At 44.2% G+C, this 16091-nt stretch overlaps 1 protein-coding gene across 10 annotated transcripts in view; it reads left to right on the top strand.

The window, feature by feature from the left end:
• The first annotated feature begins 2337 nt into the window (after window positions 1–2337).
• MMS22L (MMS22 like, DNA repair protein) overlaps window positions 2338–16091 on the top strand; it is a 143101-nt gene continuing 129347 nt past the window's right edge. For 3 of the 10 annotated variants that reach the window (XR_006279874.1, XR_006279875.1, XM_038395802.2), the window contains exons 1-4: window positions 2432–2650; window positions 3884–4077; window positions 5440–5565; window positions 10067–10119. Coding sequence is in view for 8 of the 10 variants with exons in the window: in XM_038395802.2 (XP_038251730.1) it covers window positions 3899–4077; window positions 5440–5565; window positions 10067–10119 (358 nt within the window). In the remaining 2 variants the exon portion in view is untranslated. The other 7 variants (XM_038395801.2, XM_038395807.2, XM_043510671.1 and 4 more) reach the window with 6 other exon arrangements.

Below are 16091 nucleotides of genomic sequence, written 5' to 3'. Positions count from 1 at the left end.
TAACAAATTTATTTGAGCATTGAATGCATCCGATGAAGTGAGCTCACGAATAGTCCCAAATCCTTCCACCCAATCCATCTTTCCCATCAGTCCTCTCTGCACAATAGTCCCCAACCAGTTTCCCATGTCAGCCAAAATTAACCTTTTTTGGATTGGATGGTGGAGTGGCAGAGAGGAGTGGGAGCCGGAGGGGGGGGGGCGCTGATAGGGATACAGAAGAGATAGGAGAAGGTTAATTTTGGATGACATGGGAAACTGGTTGGAGACTATTGTGCAGAGAGGACTGATGGGAAAGGTGGATTGGGTGGAAGGATTTGGGCAGTAGCATGAGAAGGGATAACAGGAAAAGATCTGTGGGTTAGCAGGGATGTATGGCAGGAGGCGCTAGTTTGGCTGGGAGAAGAATGAGAATGATAGAGTGATGTACTGAAATGTAAGGAGAGGGGAGGGGAGGCAGGAATGGGCATTTGGGAAGAATGGGAAAGGTGTGAGGGAGGGAGAGGGGGATGGCTGGAAGGAAGTTTGGTGAGAAAGCTGTCAGGGATTGTGTGAGCAGGGTTTGACTTTGACCGGCAGGAAAAATGTAGGGAAGAGGAGCTGACAGGAGGAAAATAGGAGGTGGAAGGGGCACGGGAAATCGCAGGAGTGGAACAGGGAGGCAAGATGTTAGTAGGAAGCAGTTGGCTGACAGGGAATATGGGGGATTGTTGGCAAGAGGCTGGCAGGGAACATGGCTACAAAGGATGGCAGGAGGGAAGGAGTGGTTGGCTGGGAAAGGAATTGCCAGCCAAGAATGTTGAGGGATGTCTGGAACGGTGATGGGTGACTGATGGGGAACGGGAGGAGAGTGGGTGAATGGCAGAGAATATTGGTTCCTGGCAGGGTAGCTATCATGGAAATGTACATAGAATGGATGGTGAGAATGGGTGGAGGGTGGCTGGTAAGGGGTGGGTTTTTGGCAGGTAATGTGCAGGAGAGGAGCTTAGGTGCAATTGGTGGGGGCAACAGTGTGTGTGGTGGTAGTTGAGGGAAGGGTTGGTGGGAAGCAGAATTTAGATGGGTGGCTGTCAGCAAGAAACGAGAGGTTGGCTGGGTGTGAATGAGGAGCTGTCTGGATGGGAGACTGAGGGAATATGGTGGGCAGTTGGCAAGGAATTTGGGGTTGGATAGATGGGAGAGAAATGAGGGGGGTCACAGCAAGGAAACTGTAGCAAGTACTGTGGGAAATGGTTAGGAAGGGTGTGGTGGGATCAGTGAAAGGAAGTCTAGTGTATGTGTGCCTGTGCCAAGAAGGGGAATATACAGGTGGCTGGTAGAAATGATGGGAGGCTGGCAGGGAGTGGGATGTGTGACCAGGAAGGGGAAAGGTGGACAGCATGGAATGTGGGGATTTGAATGGGTAGCTGGCAGGGAATGCATGTGTGGCTGATAGAGAACTTGTAAAAGGTGACTGGAAGAGGGAGATAGGCAGGGAGGGTGACAAGGAATGGCTGCCATGAGTGTGTGGGATGGAGAGGGCTTAAATTCTCATAGAGTATTTCCCAGTGCCCCCCATGCCCCGACATGTTATAAAATCTTCAGGGAATTTACTGGACTCCACTCCAGACAGCTCCGGCCAAATATAAGCCCTGGGCATACGGGGAGATAGTTAGGTGGCCGGCTGGCATATGGCTGTCAGGAAAAGTGGGAGGTTGCTAGGAGGGGTTGATGATGAGGGCCTGGCTCAGAATGTGTGGTGGGGCTGATATGGAATAAGGAACCTGGGTGTGTGTGTGTAGCAGAATGGATGACTGAGTGCAGGAAAGGTGAAGGACAGCTGGGAGAGAGCAGCGTGAAATACAGGTTTTGGAGGCTTCGAGGAAACGTGTGAATATTGACTGCTAGGTAGATGGGTGGAGGTGACTGGGACACTGGGGAGTAGCACAAAGCCCTATGGCCAGAATGCTGAGGGGTTTGCTGGTGGGGAAATGGTGCAAAGGCCTGGGGTGGAGCTGGCGGGGAGGGGTGGGGTGCGTGGGTGCGAATGGCACAGAGCCCTGGGGTGGGGTGGCTGGGGCCAATGGTGCAGAGCCCTGAGGTGGAGCTGGCGGGGAGGGATGGGGTGCGTGGGTGCGAATGGCACAGAGCCCTGGGGTGGGGTGGCTGGGGCCAATGGTGCAGAGCCCTGAGGTGGAAGCAATGCTGGAGAGGTGGCTGGGGGGTATGGTGCAGAGCCCTGGGGCGCTAGAGGCAATGGCGCAGAAACCTCAGGAGGGAGCAATGTTGCGGGGATGGCTGGGGGCAGGGCGCTGGATGTGGCTAGGGCTATGGACAGGGGCGGGGGGCGGAGCAGAGCCCGTCCGGCAGGCAGCGCGCGTTGGGCGGGGGTGGTTCGCATGGCTGTTCCCCCCTGCAGGCGGCACACGGGCAACGGCCGGGGGTTGGTCTCTTTCAGTCTGGCGGGCCGCAGGCGGAAGCGAGGGTGGGAGCCCGCGAGAGCGGCTCCGGAGACGGAGGAGGCGGAGTCACACAGGGGCCCGGTCCAATGAGCAGGGAGTGTTGCCGGAGCTCTTGTCCTCGAGCATGCGCCGTAGCTGGGTAGCTGGTGTGCGCGGGACGTACGGAAAAGTATCGGGGTTCGGAAGGAGAAGAGATAAAAATTCCGAGGCACGTAGGTAGCGCGTGCACCCGGCCCCGGGGCTCGCACCTTCCGCCGGCGCGTGCTCCTCCCCGCGCGGCCGCTCCCCCTCTCTCGCCCTGTGCCCGATTGTCCCTTCCCTGCGCGCCAGGTGCCTAGTAGGGACTCTCAGGACGTGGCCTGCAGAGACTGCAGCACCCTGGGTTATCCCCAGCCCCGCCCCTCTGCGCCCTGCATGGCTTGCAGTGACTGTACCACCGTGGGTTGTCCCCAGCCCCTGCGCTCTGCGCTCCGCATGGCCTAAAATCTCAAATCAGCCATTGATTCAAATGTTCAGCAATACTGCAGATGGGAAATTCACAGAATTGTATATGGATGGTAACTGCGAAGCTCTGTCCATAATCCACCTCTGGAGTTAAATTAGAATGTGCTGTCCAGAAGTCATTGCCCTTTTTCTGCTTTAGGGATTCCTTCTGTGATCAGGTCCTACTGTATTTATAATCCAGGTTAGTTCAGGAGTGTGTGAAGTAATCCCTTTAATTTGGGTCAGCCTAGTAAACTGTACTTCTGTGTTTACTGTGATTTGCACAATTACAATGAATATGCTTAATAATTCACAGGGAAGTTCAAAACCAGGCATCAAACAAAGGTTGAAGATTTGCTTAAACAATAAATACTTGCTCATATTGAGACTAAACAATACTGCGGAGTGAGTTAGATCATGTACAAACATTGCTAAGAAGTGTCAGCAACCAAACTGAAACCATGGCTGAATTTAGAATAGATATAATTATGGTAGAGCTCTATAACCTGCACTTTCAGGTTACTGTTTAAAACCTTAATTTTCTGGTTGTTTTTTAAAGTCAGTTATAAAGTTTTTTTTTTTTTTTTTTTTTTTTTTAGACATATGCCCTTGTTTAGTGATCATTCTCCCTTTTCACTTTTTAGACTTTTTGGTAAACAGATTTTAAATACAAGCTTTCTTGCAGCCTTAGATAAATAGGAATTAATCATATGGTAATTTTACTCACATTATCAATATGTGAGTTACATAGTTGCATAATTAATATTGGAGCAGTGATTCAGTCTGCAGATTTATTGCTATTTAGCATGCACTTGAGCTGCAATGCTCTTTTATTGTAGATCATGGATAACAGGGGAGTCTTTAACTCAATTACCTTTTTTCATTCAGTAGGGAAAATGTAGCTACAAGAAACCCATTTTCAGAAAACTAAGTTTTATTTGGTTTTTAAAATACATTTTCAGGAACAAGTGTAAACAATGGATGATGACTTCACTATTTCCCTCACACCTCCATACCTCACTGAAAGCTTAGAGATGGCTATGGAAGTGGAAAAGGAGAACTCCAGACCCCCTTGTTTTTCCTGTGCTTTAGACAATCGAGATGGAGGGAGAAATTTTTCTGTAGAGTCTCATCTAGCAAGCGGGTCTCTTAAGAGGTATGTTTATATTGAATTTAAAGTATGTTATACTTTTGAATGTTTTAGTTGCTTTTAGCCGCTGCCAGTGTCTTTAAATTTGTTTTCTTCTTCAACCATTTGTATCCCTCAGACAAACCTGCCACTCATACCAGGGAAGAAGGGTGGTTTTATGATTAAAATACTCAGGTGTTTGAGTTTATGATTAAAATATTCAATTCCTAGCTCTGCCACAGACTTCTTGTGTGACATTGGCAAGTCACTTCATCTTTATCTGCCTATCTATTCCCCATTTGTAAAATGCGGATGATAATTCCTTTGTCTGTTTTATCTAGTTAGAATGTAAATTCTTAGGAACACGAATGGAGGTATTCAGTACCTAGAACGACTGGGCTCTTTGGCATGATGGCAATACAAATAATAATCATACCATCATCCTAGGCTGTGATTGGCTCACGTCTCATAAATAAGTAGTGTTTTGGTCCTTACCTAGAAGTATATAGGTGTTGCAGGAAGTAGCACTGGTAACTTAGTAGGTGCTGCTTTTCCCTCTGAGTACTGAATCACTAGCCAAACATAGTGCCGGGGAACAATAATTTAACTACTACAGTGAAAGAAGGCCATTCTTTTGTCCAGTATGTTTTCTTTACAGTTAAACTAGAAATGCTCTTTCTTGCTTTTCTTTAAACTATAATGCAGTAATGATGCAAAATCAACCAGAGATGGCTGAGATAAACCCTGAAGTCTGTAGAGCACTTGAATGTTAAAATAAAATGATTTTCTTTGTCTAGAGTTAGAGTAATTTATTCTGAAACCACAAACTATGTGGATGTGATTATTTCAGCTGTTTAAGGTTATGTTCTGTATCTATGTCCAAAGGGTTACTTATAAGTACTAGTAAGTCCACACAGAAGAATAAATGCTCATTCTAGAGATAATTATTAGACATGCTGGACCATTCAGGTGGATCAGTATTTCAGCTGTGACATACATTGCAGTGGAGTGCTTTAGGTAATGTAGCAGTCGTCTTCTTCATATTAAAAACAAGCTGTATATCGTGCCTCAAGCAGGCCACGCTGTAAGGGTGAAAGATGCTTTAGAATGATGGGCTAGTTTTTCTTTGTGTCTAAAATTTATTATAGTTTATGACAGAGAGATGATTTTATGCTGTTGGAGCTAGGAGTTGCCCTATTTTATATACTAGATATTGTATCACTATAAAAGTTTAACAGCCTTTCCTTGGAGAGCACTGTTGGAACTTCCTGTCTATAACGTGAACACTACACACATTGATAAAATAACACTGATACACAAGTCATCTGTAGGTACTTTATCCTTTATAATATAGAAGAATCTGTGAATGGTGCTTGCTTTGTTTTTCAGGCTTTTGCTGAGACTGGATCCTTCTCCAACTGACTATGAAGAAGATACAGTGGAAATATTTGGCTTTCATTGGGTTACTGAAATTGCGTTAGTTGAATCCTGTAGACTTCTCTTTGGTTTACTTAGGTATGATATTCTTATTACCTCATTGGCCTGTTTTCAAGATTTAATTATACTGTGTTGCTTAATAAACTTTGGGGGTTTCTACTTATGAAATTGTCAAAAGCCATAGACAAAATAACTTAATGTGTAGTAAACACCATATTATATGAGCCGTGCAATCCAGTGAGTGGCAGGTGACTTGTTGGTAGAGTGTTTAAAATTGGTGAACTATACACTAGCGAACTACGCATTAGAATTCAAGCGTAATGTGACTTGACTTTGAATTTCTAAGCAGCATGGTTCATGAGAAGAAATATATCTGTTACAACAATTTTATGCTTAATTCATAATGTACAGTAATACTTGTCTAGTTTCAGAGTACATCCCTAAACTGTATCAGGTTTTGCTTTAATTAAATAGACTAAATGAACTTTTTTCTATGTGCACATAAACGTGGATGCTATAAATCAAATACTGTAAATGTTGGACGTGGCATTTTCTTCACTTGTTTGGATTAGGATAGTGTCAGCAATCTCTTTGGATACAGTTACTATGTGTTTGACTAATTCAATGCAGATGTTTAATCTGGTCAGTGCAAACATACAGATCATTGATAATCCTCTTTGCTACTGTTAATCCTCAGGATGTAAAGCACATGGAGGGTGCACTGGGTTTTTTTTGTATGATACTTCAAACATCTGTCATATGTCCCATCACTCCTTTGATTACAGTGAATTCTGCTGTACCTTGAGGGTATTATCATTGGCATGTCATGGAACGTGTCATTAATAGGTTCTGGTCTTTGTAACATAATGGCACAGATCCTGAAAAATGGGAGGGGGGAGAATGATTTTTAAAAAAATATATTGGCTCTGCTTCTTTTGATATAAGCTTTGACTTTACTGTGTTTTTTTTTTTTCCACATAGAAAAAAAGATGGCAGGATAGCTCGTTAATGGTTTTGATTAATTAACTGAATCTCTGTGTGTCCCTTTTCAGCATTCTACCTGATTGATCCTGTTTGGTCACAGGAGTGTTTTCTATCCATGTAACTGATCTCTAGACTCGGCTCATTTTGTAGGATGGTAGAGAAGCACTAAGCACATTAATTGCCATCACTGGTATCATTCTCTAGAATCCAATTGTCATGTATAGCAATCAGGCTGGCGGAGTCAAAGCGTTCGCCCTGGGGAAAGCAGCAGGGCTAGGTGGCCTTCTAAGGCGGCTTCTGATGAGGAAGCATTTCTTCAGAATAGAATATAGTTTGTGTGGCAGCTGAGCCCACAAGATATGAATAGCTCTATTTAACTCTTCACCTACGGAGGCAGTTTTGCAGGGAATGGGGATCTAATATGTGAACTCTGCTTAGCCAGTTATTTTACTAATAACATTTGCTTAAAATTGTATTCTGTATGTTTTCTGTGCACATAAAAAAAATTGAACGTATCTTTCAAATGAGCTATAAAACGGAGTTCCTGAATATTTGTGGCCATGAAACTTCCTCTTGCACTTTTTTATAAGAATACGGTCATTAAACACTGGTGTCCTGGCCAATTCCAAATTTGGTCACTACATTTTGCTTCCTACGTTACCCTTGTGTTTAGTGTTGGATATGGCTGTGTTCATTCTATCCTGCCCTAAAGATTTGCTTAGTGGTAAGGTGATTCCACATCCCACACCAAAGATTATTTCAGCTGTGGGTGAAGTGAGCCTTGTGTGGACTTCGTAGCTGAAGTGTAAGGCACTTGTCTCTCTGGATGAAATATACTCTGTTAATCAAGGCAATGTAATTCTTTATTTCTGTTCATTTGATGTCTCCACCAACTCCCAGTTAGAATCTCTGTCACTCTCTCTTTACACTTTTCCAGAAAGCGGTCTTTATCTCTCCCTACCATTTGTTCTCCTTCAACACTACTCCATTGATTTCTTTTTTGTGACCTGAGGCTAAGTCTACACTATAGACCTTACAGCGGTGCAGCTGTACTACTGCACCTGCACCGCTTTAAGGTCTCCTGTGTAGCTACTTTATGTAGGAGGAGAGAGCTCTCCCTGGCCAGCATAATTCAAACACCCCCAACAAGCAGTGGTAGCTATGTCGGCAGGAGATGCTCTTCCGCCGACATAGCACTGTCCATGCTGGTGCTTTTGTCAGTGAAACGTATGTCAGTCAAGGGTGTGGTTTTTTTCACATCCTTGACCGACAAAAGTTTTGCCATCAAAAACCTGAGTCTTAGGTCACATCTACACTACCCGCCAGATCTGTGGGTAGTGATTGGTCTATCGGGGATCGATTTGTCACGTCTAGTGTAGACATGATAAATTGATCCCCAATCGCTCTGCCGTCGACTCCGGAACTCCACCACGGCGAGAGTTGGACAGGGATAGCTCAGTGGTTTCAGCATTGGCCTGCTAAACCCTGGGTTGTAAGTTCAATGCACTTAGGGATCTGGGGCAAAAATGAGGGATTGGTCTTGCTTTGAATAGGGGGTTGGACTAGATGACCTCCTGAGGTTCCTTCTAACCCTGATATTATATGACAGTAGAACATACTTTGCGGGGGGAGGGATAGCTCAATGGTTTGAGCATTGGCCTGCTAAACCCAGGGTTGTGAGTTCAATCCTTGAGGGGCCACTTAGGGATCTGGGGCAAAAATTGGGGATTGGTCCTGCTTTGAGCAGGGGGTTGGACTAGATGACCTCCTGAGGTCCCTTCCAACCCTGATATTCTATGATTCTATGAGAGGCAGAAGTGGAATCGATAGGGGAGCGGCAGCTGTTGATCCTGTGCTGCGAGGACACGAAGTAAGTGATTCTAAGTCGATCTAAGATGCGTCGATTTCAGTTACGCTATTCTTGTAGCTGAAGTTGTGTATCTTAGATCGATTCTTCCCCCCCTCCCCCAGTGTAGACCAGGCCTAACTTTAGCCTTCCCCTCCATCCCCGGGCTCACTCTGTCTCTGCACTATATTGATCTAATGTTTTCTTTTTTAAACTATTACTTGACTCGTTTGCTACCTGCTCTGTCCACTTATCTAACTTTCAACTTTGGGACACTTTGGTGAAATCACCCAGTGCTTCCATCTTTTCCCACGCAATGGATGTGATTGAAGAAACTTATCCAGTGTCTAATAGAGTTTCTAGTGTGGATGAGAGATAGCTGGCTGAAGCTCAACCCAAATAACTGAAGTGGCATTTGTACAATGTGGGGAAAGAATGGTGGAGATTATTTCGGTGTCCCCACTTGTTAGGAGTATCCTCACCTCTCCCTCTACAAGCTTGCAACCGGGCTTATTGGATCCTTGCAGGATCGCTGGAGATTTCATAGGGTTTTTAAAATTTGTGCTTGACAAAAAGAATGCAGCTTTTTTTTTTCATGACCTTACCATGGTTATGTATGCCTTTCTCACATCCAAATTACTACCATACACTCTACATGGAGGCTACACTTGAAAGCAATCTGAAAATTACAGATAGTGCAGAATGTAGTGGCATTATTATTAGTTGGCACTTCCTGTTGAGTTATATTGCACCTGTGTGCTGTGATTTGCAGTGGCTGTCAAACAGATGTCCTAGTGAAGTTGTTGGTTTTCACCTACAAAAACCATGAATTATTGAGCTCTTCCTACCTTAGAGACAAACTCCCCTTACTCAATACCATGGCTGTTACTATTAATTAAAGTACCCCAAATTAATAGTACTCCTCTACTTTATATAATGAGGGGGCTACTGGCTGGGAAATCTCCATGAGGGGGGTCTTCTATTATGTAAATCATTTCTGCCTCACTTGTTTCCCAGAGCTTGGAATTGGTGGCCTTCTGTGTAGGATGCATGACTTGTCTGTTCTCACAAATTTATACTGGGCAAGATGGTGGTGTTGAGGAGTGTTTGGGGGTAGATATAAGAGGAAATCTGTTGAGCTGACTTTTGTTGTTTACTTTTGGACACAAATTAAGAGACTGACTAGTACATTTTATGAATGTAAATAAATCACTTAAGCTACACCTTGCTTATCTCTTGCCTGATCCTTTTCTCTGGCTTTCTCCTATCTGACCTCCAGTTTGTTATAAATGCTGCTAAAGTCAACTTCTGCCACTCAATTCATGTATCCTCCCCCAAAATCCCTTCAGTAGATTCTTTTTCCAAATCACATTCTTCACCTTCAGAATCCTGCCCAGTCTTGCCCCTCCTACGTCTCTATTCTCATGTCTGCCTGCTTCATCGCTAAACACATCTTGCTTTAGCCATTATTTTGTCTCCTCCTGGCCTTACACCTTTTTTCATGGTGTCCTCTGTGCCATGCTTGGAACAGCATTGTATTTTCCTTATGATGATCCCTCGTATTCAATATCTCTGTAGCCTCTCCTGAGTGACCTGATGCCCAGTTTATGCTCTTGTAAGCTTTTCTGTGAAGAGTCTGTTTCTTATTTTGTGTTTTGAAAAACATTTTATACATTTAAAGCACTAAAAATGAACGTTTCTGAAATATCCTTTATATAATGCATAGTTTTATGATATCTTTTTAATTAGGCAACACGTACACAAATTGGAAAACCTAGTACAGATGAGTTCATCAGACTTTGGTAAGTTTGACATATTTCCATTTATATTGATGTAGAAGACTGTCTGTCTTTTTATTATATGGGTGTAAAGAATCTAGCACAACAGGGCCTTGATTCCTGAATGGAGCTTCTAGGTGCTACCACAATACAAACATTAATAATGTGTATTAGCATAAACCTGCAATATCTTAATATCTCTGGCTGTATATATTTCTGACATTATTGCAGTGGTAGGCTAAAGCTAGTGGGAAGAAAGATGTCTGCTGTTCTTAGCAGAAGTGTCGTGACACATTTAGTACCAGCCTAACTGTAGGTTGATTATATAGCAAATGCCTTGGGTGAAATCTTGGCCCCCTTGAAGGCCATGCGATTTTTGTCATTGACTTCAACAAGGCCAGGATTTCACCCATAGTGCAGGGCTTGGTGAACCATTAATTCTTTGAATTAAAAATAAAAAAATAATTCAAGCTCACAATGATCATTTTAGTTATTAAGATAGCATTTTTTCTGTATCCTCCTGGCTTACATATAAACAAGTTGTTCTATTTGTTTAGTTTAGACATTATTTATAGACTTCATTTGTCCTTGCAACAAAATCGATGAAATGGCAGCACTACAAAACAGTTAATTTGAATTAAATACTAAGGCATGAGAAGTATGTTTCTGAAGGATTATTGCAGCCTTAGGCTTATTGCGAGGTTGAAGGCCAAATTACTTCAGCAAGTTGAGAACTGAAGTAATAGCTCAGAAATACGCTATCTATGGTATCCTGCTGCCACTTGGAAATAGCTGTTATAAAGGCACAAATAAATGTCTGTGCTTTTTGTTTGAGATTGTCATACCAGTGTTACTGTTAATTGGTGATCCAAACAATCAGCTGTTTCATTATAGTTGTAGGTCTGAGCTTGTCGCCTTGCTTCCTTTATAAACATCTAGTTTCAAGGGCTAGTTGATTTGTCATAAAAGTCTAGTTTTGGCTGAGTTTTTACCTTTAAGGTCTCAGCCTGGAAAGGATTTTATTTTAAATCCCAGTTAATCTTCTATATGTTGTTCATGGACCAAAAAAGTTATTTATTTTTTAAATTTAAGCATCTATTTGGTGCTCTTTATTTTATCTTGTTCACTTCGTCAGATATCAAGGTAACAAAATATAATAAAGTAAAATACTTGCCAAAAATCAAATGTAGGAGCCATACTATGTCTTTTATAGGTGAGGCACCATGTACTTCTGGGCAAATTTAGCATAAATTCTGTGGCACTATTGCTGCTATTTCTTCCAGTGTGTATGATAAACCCATTGTTTCATGTTCTCTGTGTGTGTATATCAATCTCCCCTCTGTTTTTTCCACCAAATGCATCCGATGAAGTGAGCTGTAGCTCACGAAAGCTTATGCTCTAATAAATTTGTTAGTTTCTAAGGTGCCACAAGTACTCCTTTTCCTTTTGCGAATACAGACTAACACGGCTGCTGCTCTGAAACCTTTCTTCCAGTGAGTCATATGTAGCTTCTGTAACATTACATGCTTGTGGAAAAGCCTTAATCTCTTCATGCATCTGCTAACGCACTTCCTTCTTTTACAGTCTTTGGTATAATAATGATTTCATTCATGTAAGAAATGCATGCAGGAGTGTTCTGTTGAAGTACCAAGGTTGACTGAAGACATGTTCAGGCTTTGAGGTGCATGCAGTCTGTAAGATACACACCGAAGCAAATGTTTGTAAAGCATTTGGGTGTCCTTTGTTCAAAGGTATCATAAATATTACTGTAACCAGACCTAATGCTAGAAAATGGAGCAAACTCTGAGTAAAAGCAAACAATTTGCTCTACTGAAAATAATTGTAAAGCTGAGGGATTAAATCCTCTGGCCCAGTTGGCCAGAGTGCACATGCAACTAGGCTACAGCCACTAAATACAGAGTATTTGAGGGAGGAACGGGCCGAACCTGCTTCTTCCATCATCCCCCAAATTTGATTTGAGCCCTATGGATGAGTTGTACATGTACATCTGGCCAACCCATATCGACCCTCCATTTCTCCCTCTACCCCCCAGTGAGCTTTGGAGACTCACTGCAGAAATCTCTGAGATGTGATGGATGTGTGAAGATCTTTTTTTCCCTTTTACATTTTTGATATTTCAAGCCATTTACAGTAAAACATTTTGTAATGGGAGTACTCACCTCTTGAGTGCCTCCTAGCAGATGGGTTTGGTACTACAGTCTTTCTCACCCCCGGCTCTCCCTCCAGGCTGCCAGTCAACACTGGTGGATTTTCAGTGGCTTGGCCCTCCATCCACGTCACAACATCACAATGAACCTCTTCTAGGTTAGTAAAGAGTCCAATAAATGAACAGTCCTGTTGTCCTCACTAGTGTCTTCAGTCTGTGCTCTGGGCCCATTAAATTCAGCCTTGTTTGGGCTCTCAAATAACTCCTGTCCCCTTCTTGGGGTTTATGCCACTATGGCTGGTGGGGGAATTTAGGCCTGCCCACTACTCTGAGTTCCAACCCACGGACATTATAAACAGCTATTCCCTGCTTGATTTTCAATTAATTGCTGCTTCGTCTCTGGGCCTCTTCCTCCCTGCCCCCTTTTAGTTTCACCGTTATATCAGAGTTAAGGTTCTTGGGTCCTCTCTCTCTCTGCAAACACAGCCAGAACTAAACTCTAGCTATCCCTTATACGCCTTTGGCCCCTCTGGCCCTAGCGAGGAACTGGCATGCTGAAACCCTGCAGCTTTTTTTATCTGAGCCTGCTGGGCTTTGATTGCCTGCTTCCATGAGGTCTCTTTAGGCATGCTTGGAGAACTCACTTTCATTTGCCTCTTCCTGGGGTGGGGTGTAGTAGGACTTTTGGGCCTCCTGTATGGAGCTGCATAGGCCAGGTACACCCCATCATGTACTTCAGTTACAGTGTCATGACATGTATAAATATAAACCTTCAAACAAAATTAACAATATTTCACAGCATATTGCATGTTAATTTTACCTGTTTATATCATTCCCCTTTCCCCTTCTTTCAGATTATATAAATAGAACTGTAACATGATCTTTGTATATTTACTCATTTGTATTAATTTTTAAAATCTTAATTGAGAAGCTGACTGTTTTCTGGGGATAAAGGGGAAGACTCTTAGAAGCTAGGAAATATGGACAGTTAGAGGTGAGATGGGGAAAGTAATTCAGTTATTGTCTTCTGTATGCCCTTCTTGACCATTTATTGTCCCTGTAAGAACAATGCTCATATCAAAGCATCTCAATGATTTCAGTATTTCTGTTGTATTGTTTTCCTATCTAAAGTAGATTAATACTTTTTATTTGTTATCCCTTTACTTATTAATATTGTGAAAAATCTCCTCCTGCCTCGATCATTGCAAATAATTTTCATTACTGGGGCTCAATATTTAATTTAAACAACTTCCCCATTTCGGTCTTATGTTACTATCCAAATATCTAATTTTATTATCCACTACTTTTGTTGGGCATTTGTCATCTTTTAAGAATCTTTTGGATGCGAGACATAGTATTAAGGGCTTGTCTACGCTTGAAATGCTGCAGCTGTGCTGCTGTAGTGCTTGTGTGTTCACTACCTACACCAACAGGAGAGGTGGTTCTGTTGGCCTAATTAATCCCCCTCTCCAAGAGGCAGTAGCTAGGTCAACCTCCATCAACCTAGTGCTGTCTACGCTGGTGGTGGGGTTGGGTTAACTATGCTGCTGAAGGATGTGGATTTTTCACACCCTTGAGTGGTGTAGTTAAGCCAACTTCATTTTCTAGTGTTGACTAGCCTTTAGAGTAGTTTAGTCTGTACCCCAATTCCTGACCAAAAGCTTCAATTATTTCTTTTACAGTAGCCAACTTTTATTTATATCTTGCGTAAAAAGCATAAGGTTGTCAGCATACAAGGAAATGTTGTTTTCTATTCCCAGTGCACTTATTTCTTGAACATGCGTCCCTGATCTTTTGAGCTAGTGCTTTGATAATTAAATCATATAAGAAGGGTGTAAGGGACATCCTTGTCTTATTCTGTGTAGTGATATTGGCTCAGTTTTCCCCCCACAAGTGCATGTCATAGGATTTTTATAGATTCTTTTGATCCACTTCTGCAAGTGACTCTCAAAACCCTAACATTCTGAATAGAAATATGCATTCTGTTAAGAGAGTTCATAGTTAGAATGTAGACCTCTTTAGTGCTTCTGGAGTGCTGTGCCACATGTAAGTTTTCTTCTTCTTGCTTGCTTGCTGCTTCTTTGTGCTTGCTCATGTCAATTCCATTCTAGTTGTGCGTGCACTCACGTGAGTGGTTGTCAGAGATTATTGCCTTAGCGGTGTCCGTGGCGCTGGCAGGCTGACCCCTTGAGTGCCGCACTCAGGCGTCGGTATATCAGGCACCACCGGCCCTGCACCCTTTCAGTTCCTTCTTACTGCTCTTGGTGGTTAGTTGGAGCACCTTTCCTTGTATAGCAAGGGCTACCAGCTTCATCTCTTCTGACTTCGAGCCTTAGGGCCTTGTAAATAGTTGTTTATAGTAGTTGTTAAATGTAGTTAGGAGTTAGAAGTTAGAGTCCCAGTGGGGACTTTGCCCCAGGTGGGGCAGCCCCGGTCTCCGGGGTTTGAGCCCTGCACGGACTGTAAGGCATGTGCCTGTAAGTTATCCCCACAGCAGCTCTCTCAAGTGCGTATTTGTAAAAATTTTTGACTCAGGACTCAGAAAGAGTAGGATATTCGTTTGTGGAGCCTCCTCATGGAGGCTGCCCTTTGTCTGGCTTCTGAGTTGTCCCGCCAAGACTCGTCTAGTACCTAGGCCTCAGTGCGCAGCGCACCCCTGTTGCCAGTTCTCGGAAAGAAAACGAAAAGCACAGCTCTGCAAGAAAGGCCAGGGGGCATTGTCCAAAGGACCCAGTTAAGGCCGCTTGGCCACTCCAGAGCCATGTGGAGGTGTCTCCTGGATCGGGGCCCTTAACCCCTTAAAGGATCCACGACTGACTCCTGGGAGCGGTAGGGGACCCAAACTTCTGGCAGCATTGACGCTTTCCCAAGCTCCGCCAGCCACAAGAGAGCAGAGGCCCCCATAGTGGCAGCACCGCGCGTGCCGCAGGAAGTGGCAAAGGCACCCTATGAGGGCAAGCCAGCCGCTAAAACCCCTCAGGGGGCAATGGAGTGCCGCTGATCCTTGGCCAAGACAGCATTCTCCATCTTTGTGCCGCAGATCGTCAGCATCACAGCCCAGATCTCTGTATTACTGGCACCATTTGCCCTCTCGTCAGTTGTCCTCTAGGCATAGATCTTGGTCACCTGCCCCATGGGAGTGCTCCCCATCATGATTCTGTTCCCCCCGGCACTGGTCCCCTTGGTACTGGAACCGATCTTCCCACTCCAAACACTGGTCTCCGGTGGCAGACGCAGACATTGACAGGCCCAGCGTGGTCTCCGGAAGGGGATTCCTCTGGCACAGAAGGGCAGTTCAGCCTCTTGCCAAGACCCCACCAGTGCGACAGGGCACCTGAGGCTGCGTCAACATCTATGGCACCGCCTTGGCAGCACGGCCAGAGGCCATCAGAGTGGCCTTATTGGAGCGCATGTTGGTGATGATGCCCCTTTCGCACCGCTCATCTGCCACAACCTTGGCGCAACAGCTGTCTGCACCGGACTCGGTGCATGAGACACGCTCAGAGGTTGGGGTAGAGGAGGCAGTGCCCACCCCAAAACCCTCCTCCCCCATGGAGGATGATGCCCTGGAACCTCCCCCGGCGGTATAGTTGTCCTCATTCCTGGATGAGGCAGTCGCAGGACCCTCGAGGACCAGCCCGCTGGACAATTTTAAAGAACACCAGGCCTTGATTCAATGGGTGGCTGAGAACTTGGGCCTATAGGTGGAGGACATGGCTGAGCAGGCAGACACCTTGTTCAATGTCTCTCACCTCTACTCTTGCCTGTGTTGCACTACCAGTGCATGACGGGATCCTGAAAATTACCAACGCCCTCTGGCAAACCCCGT

This window comes from Dermochelys coriacea, chromosome 3 (assembly GCF_009764565.3).
Source record: "Dermochelys coriacea isolate rDerCor1 chromosome 3, rDerCor1.pri.v4, whole genome shotgun sequence".
NCBI classification, from domain to species: domain Eukaryota; kingdom Metazoa; phylum Chordata; order Testudines; family Dermochelyidae; genus Dermochelys; species Dermochelys coriacea.
Note: the sequence above shows the minus strand (reverse complement) of the source record. Positions and strands in the feature narration are given on the sequence as shown.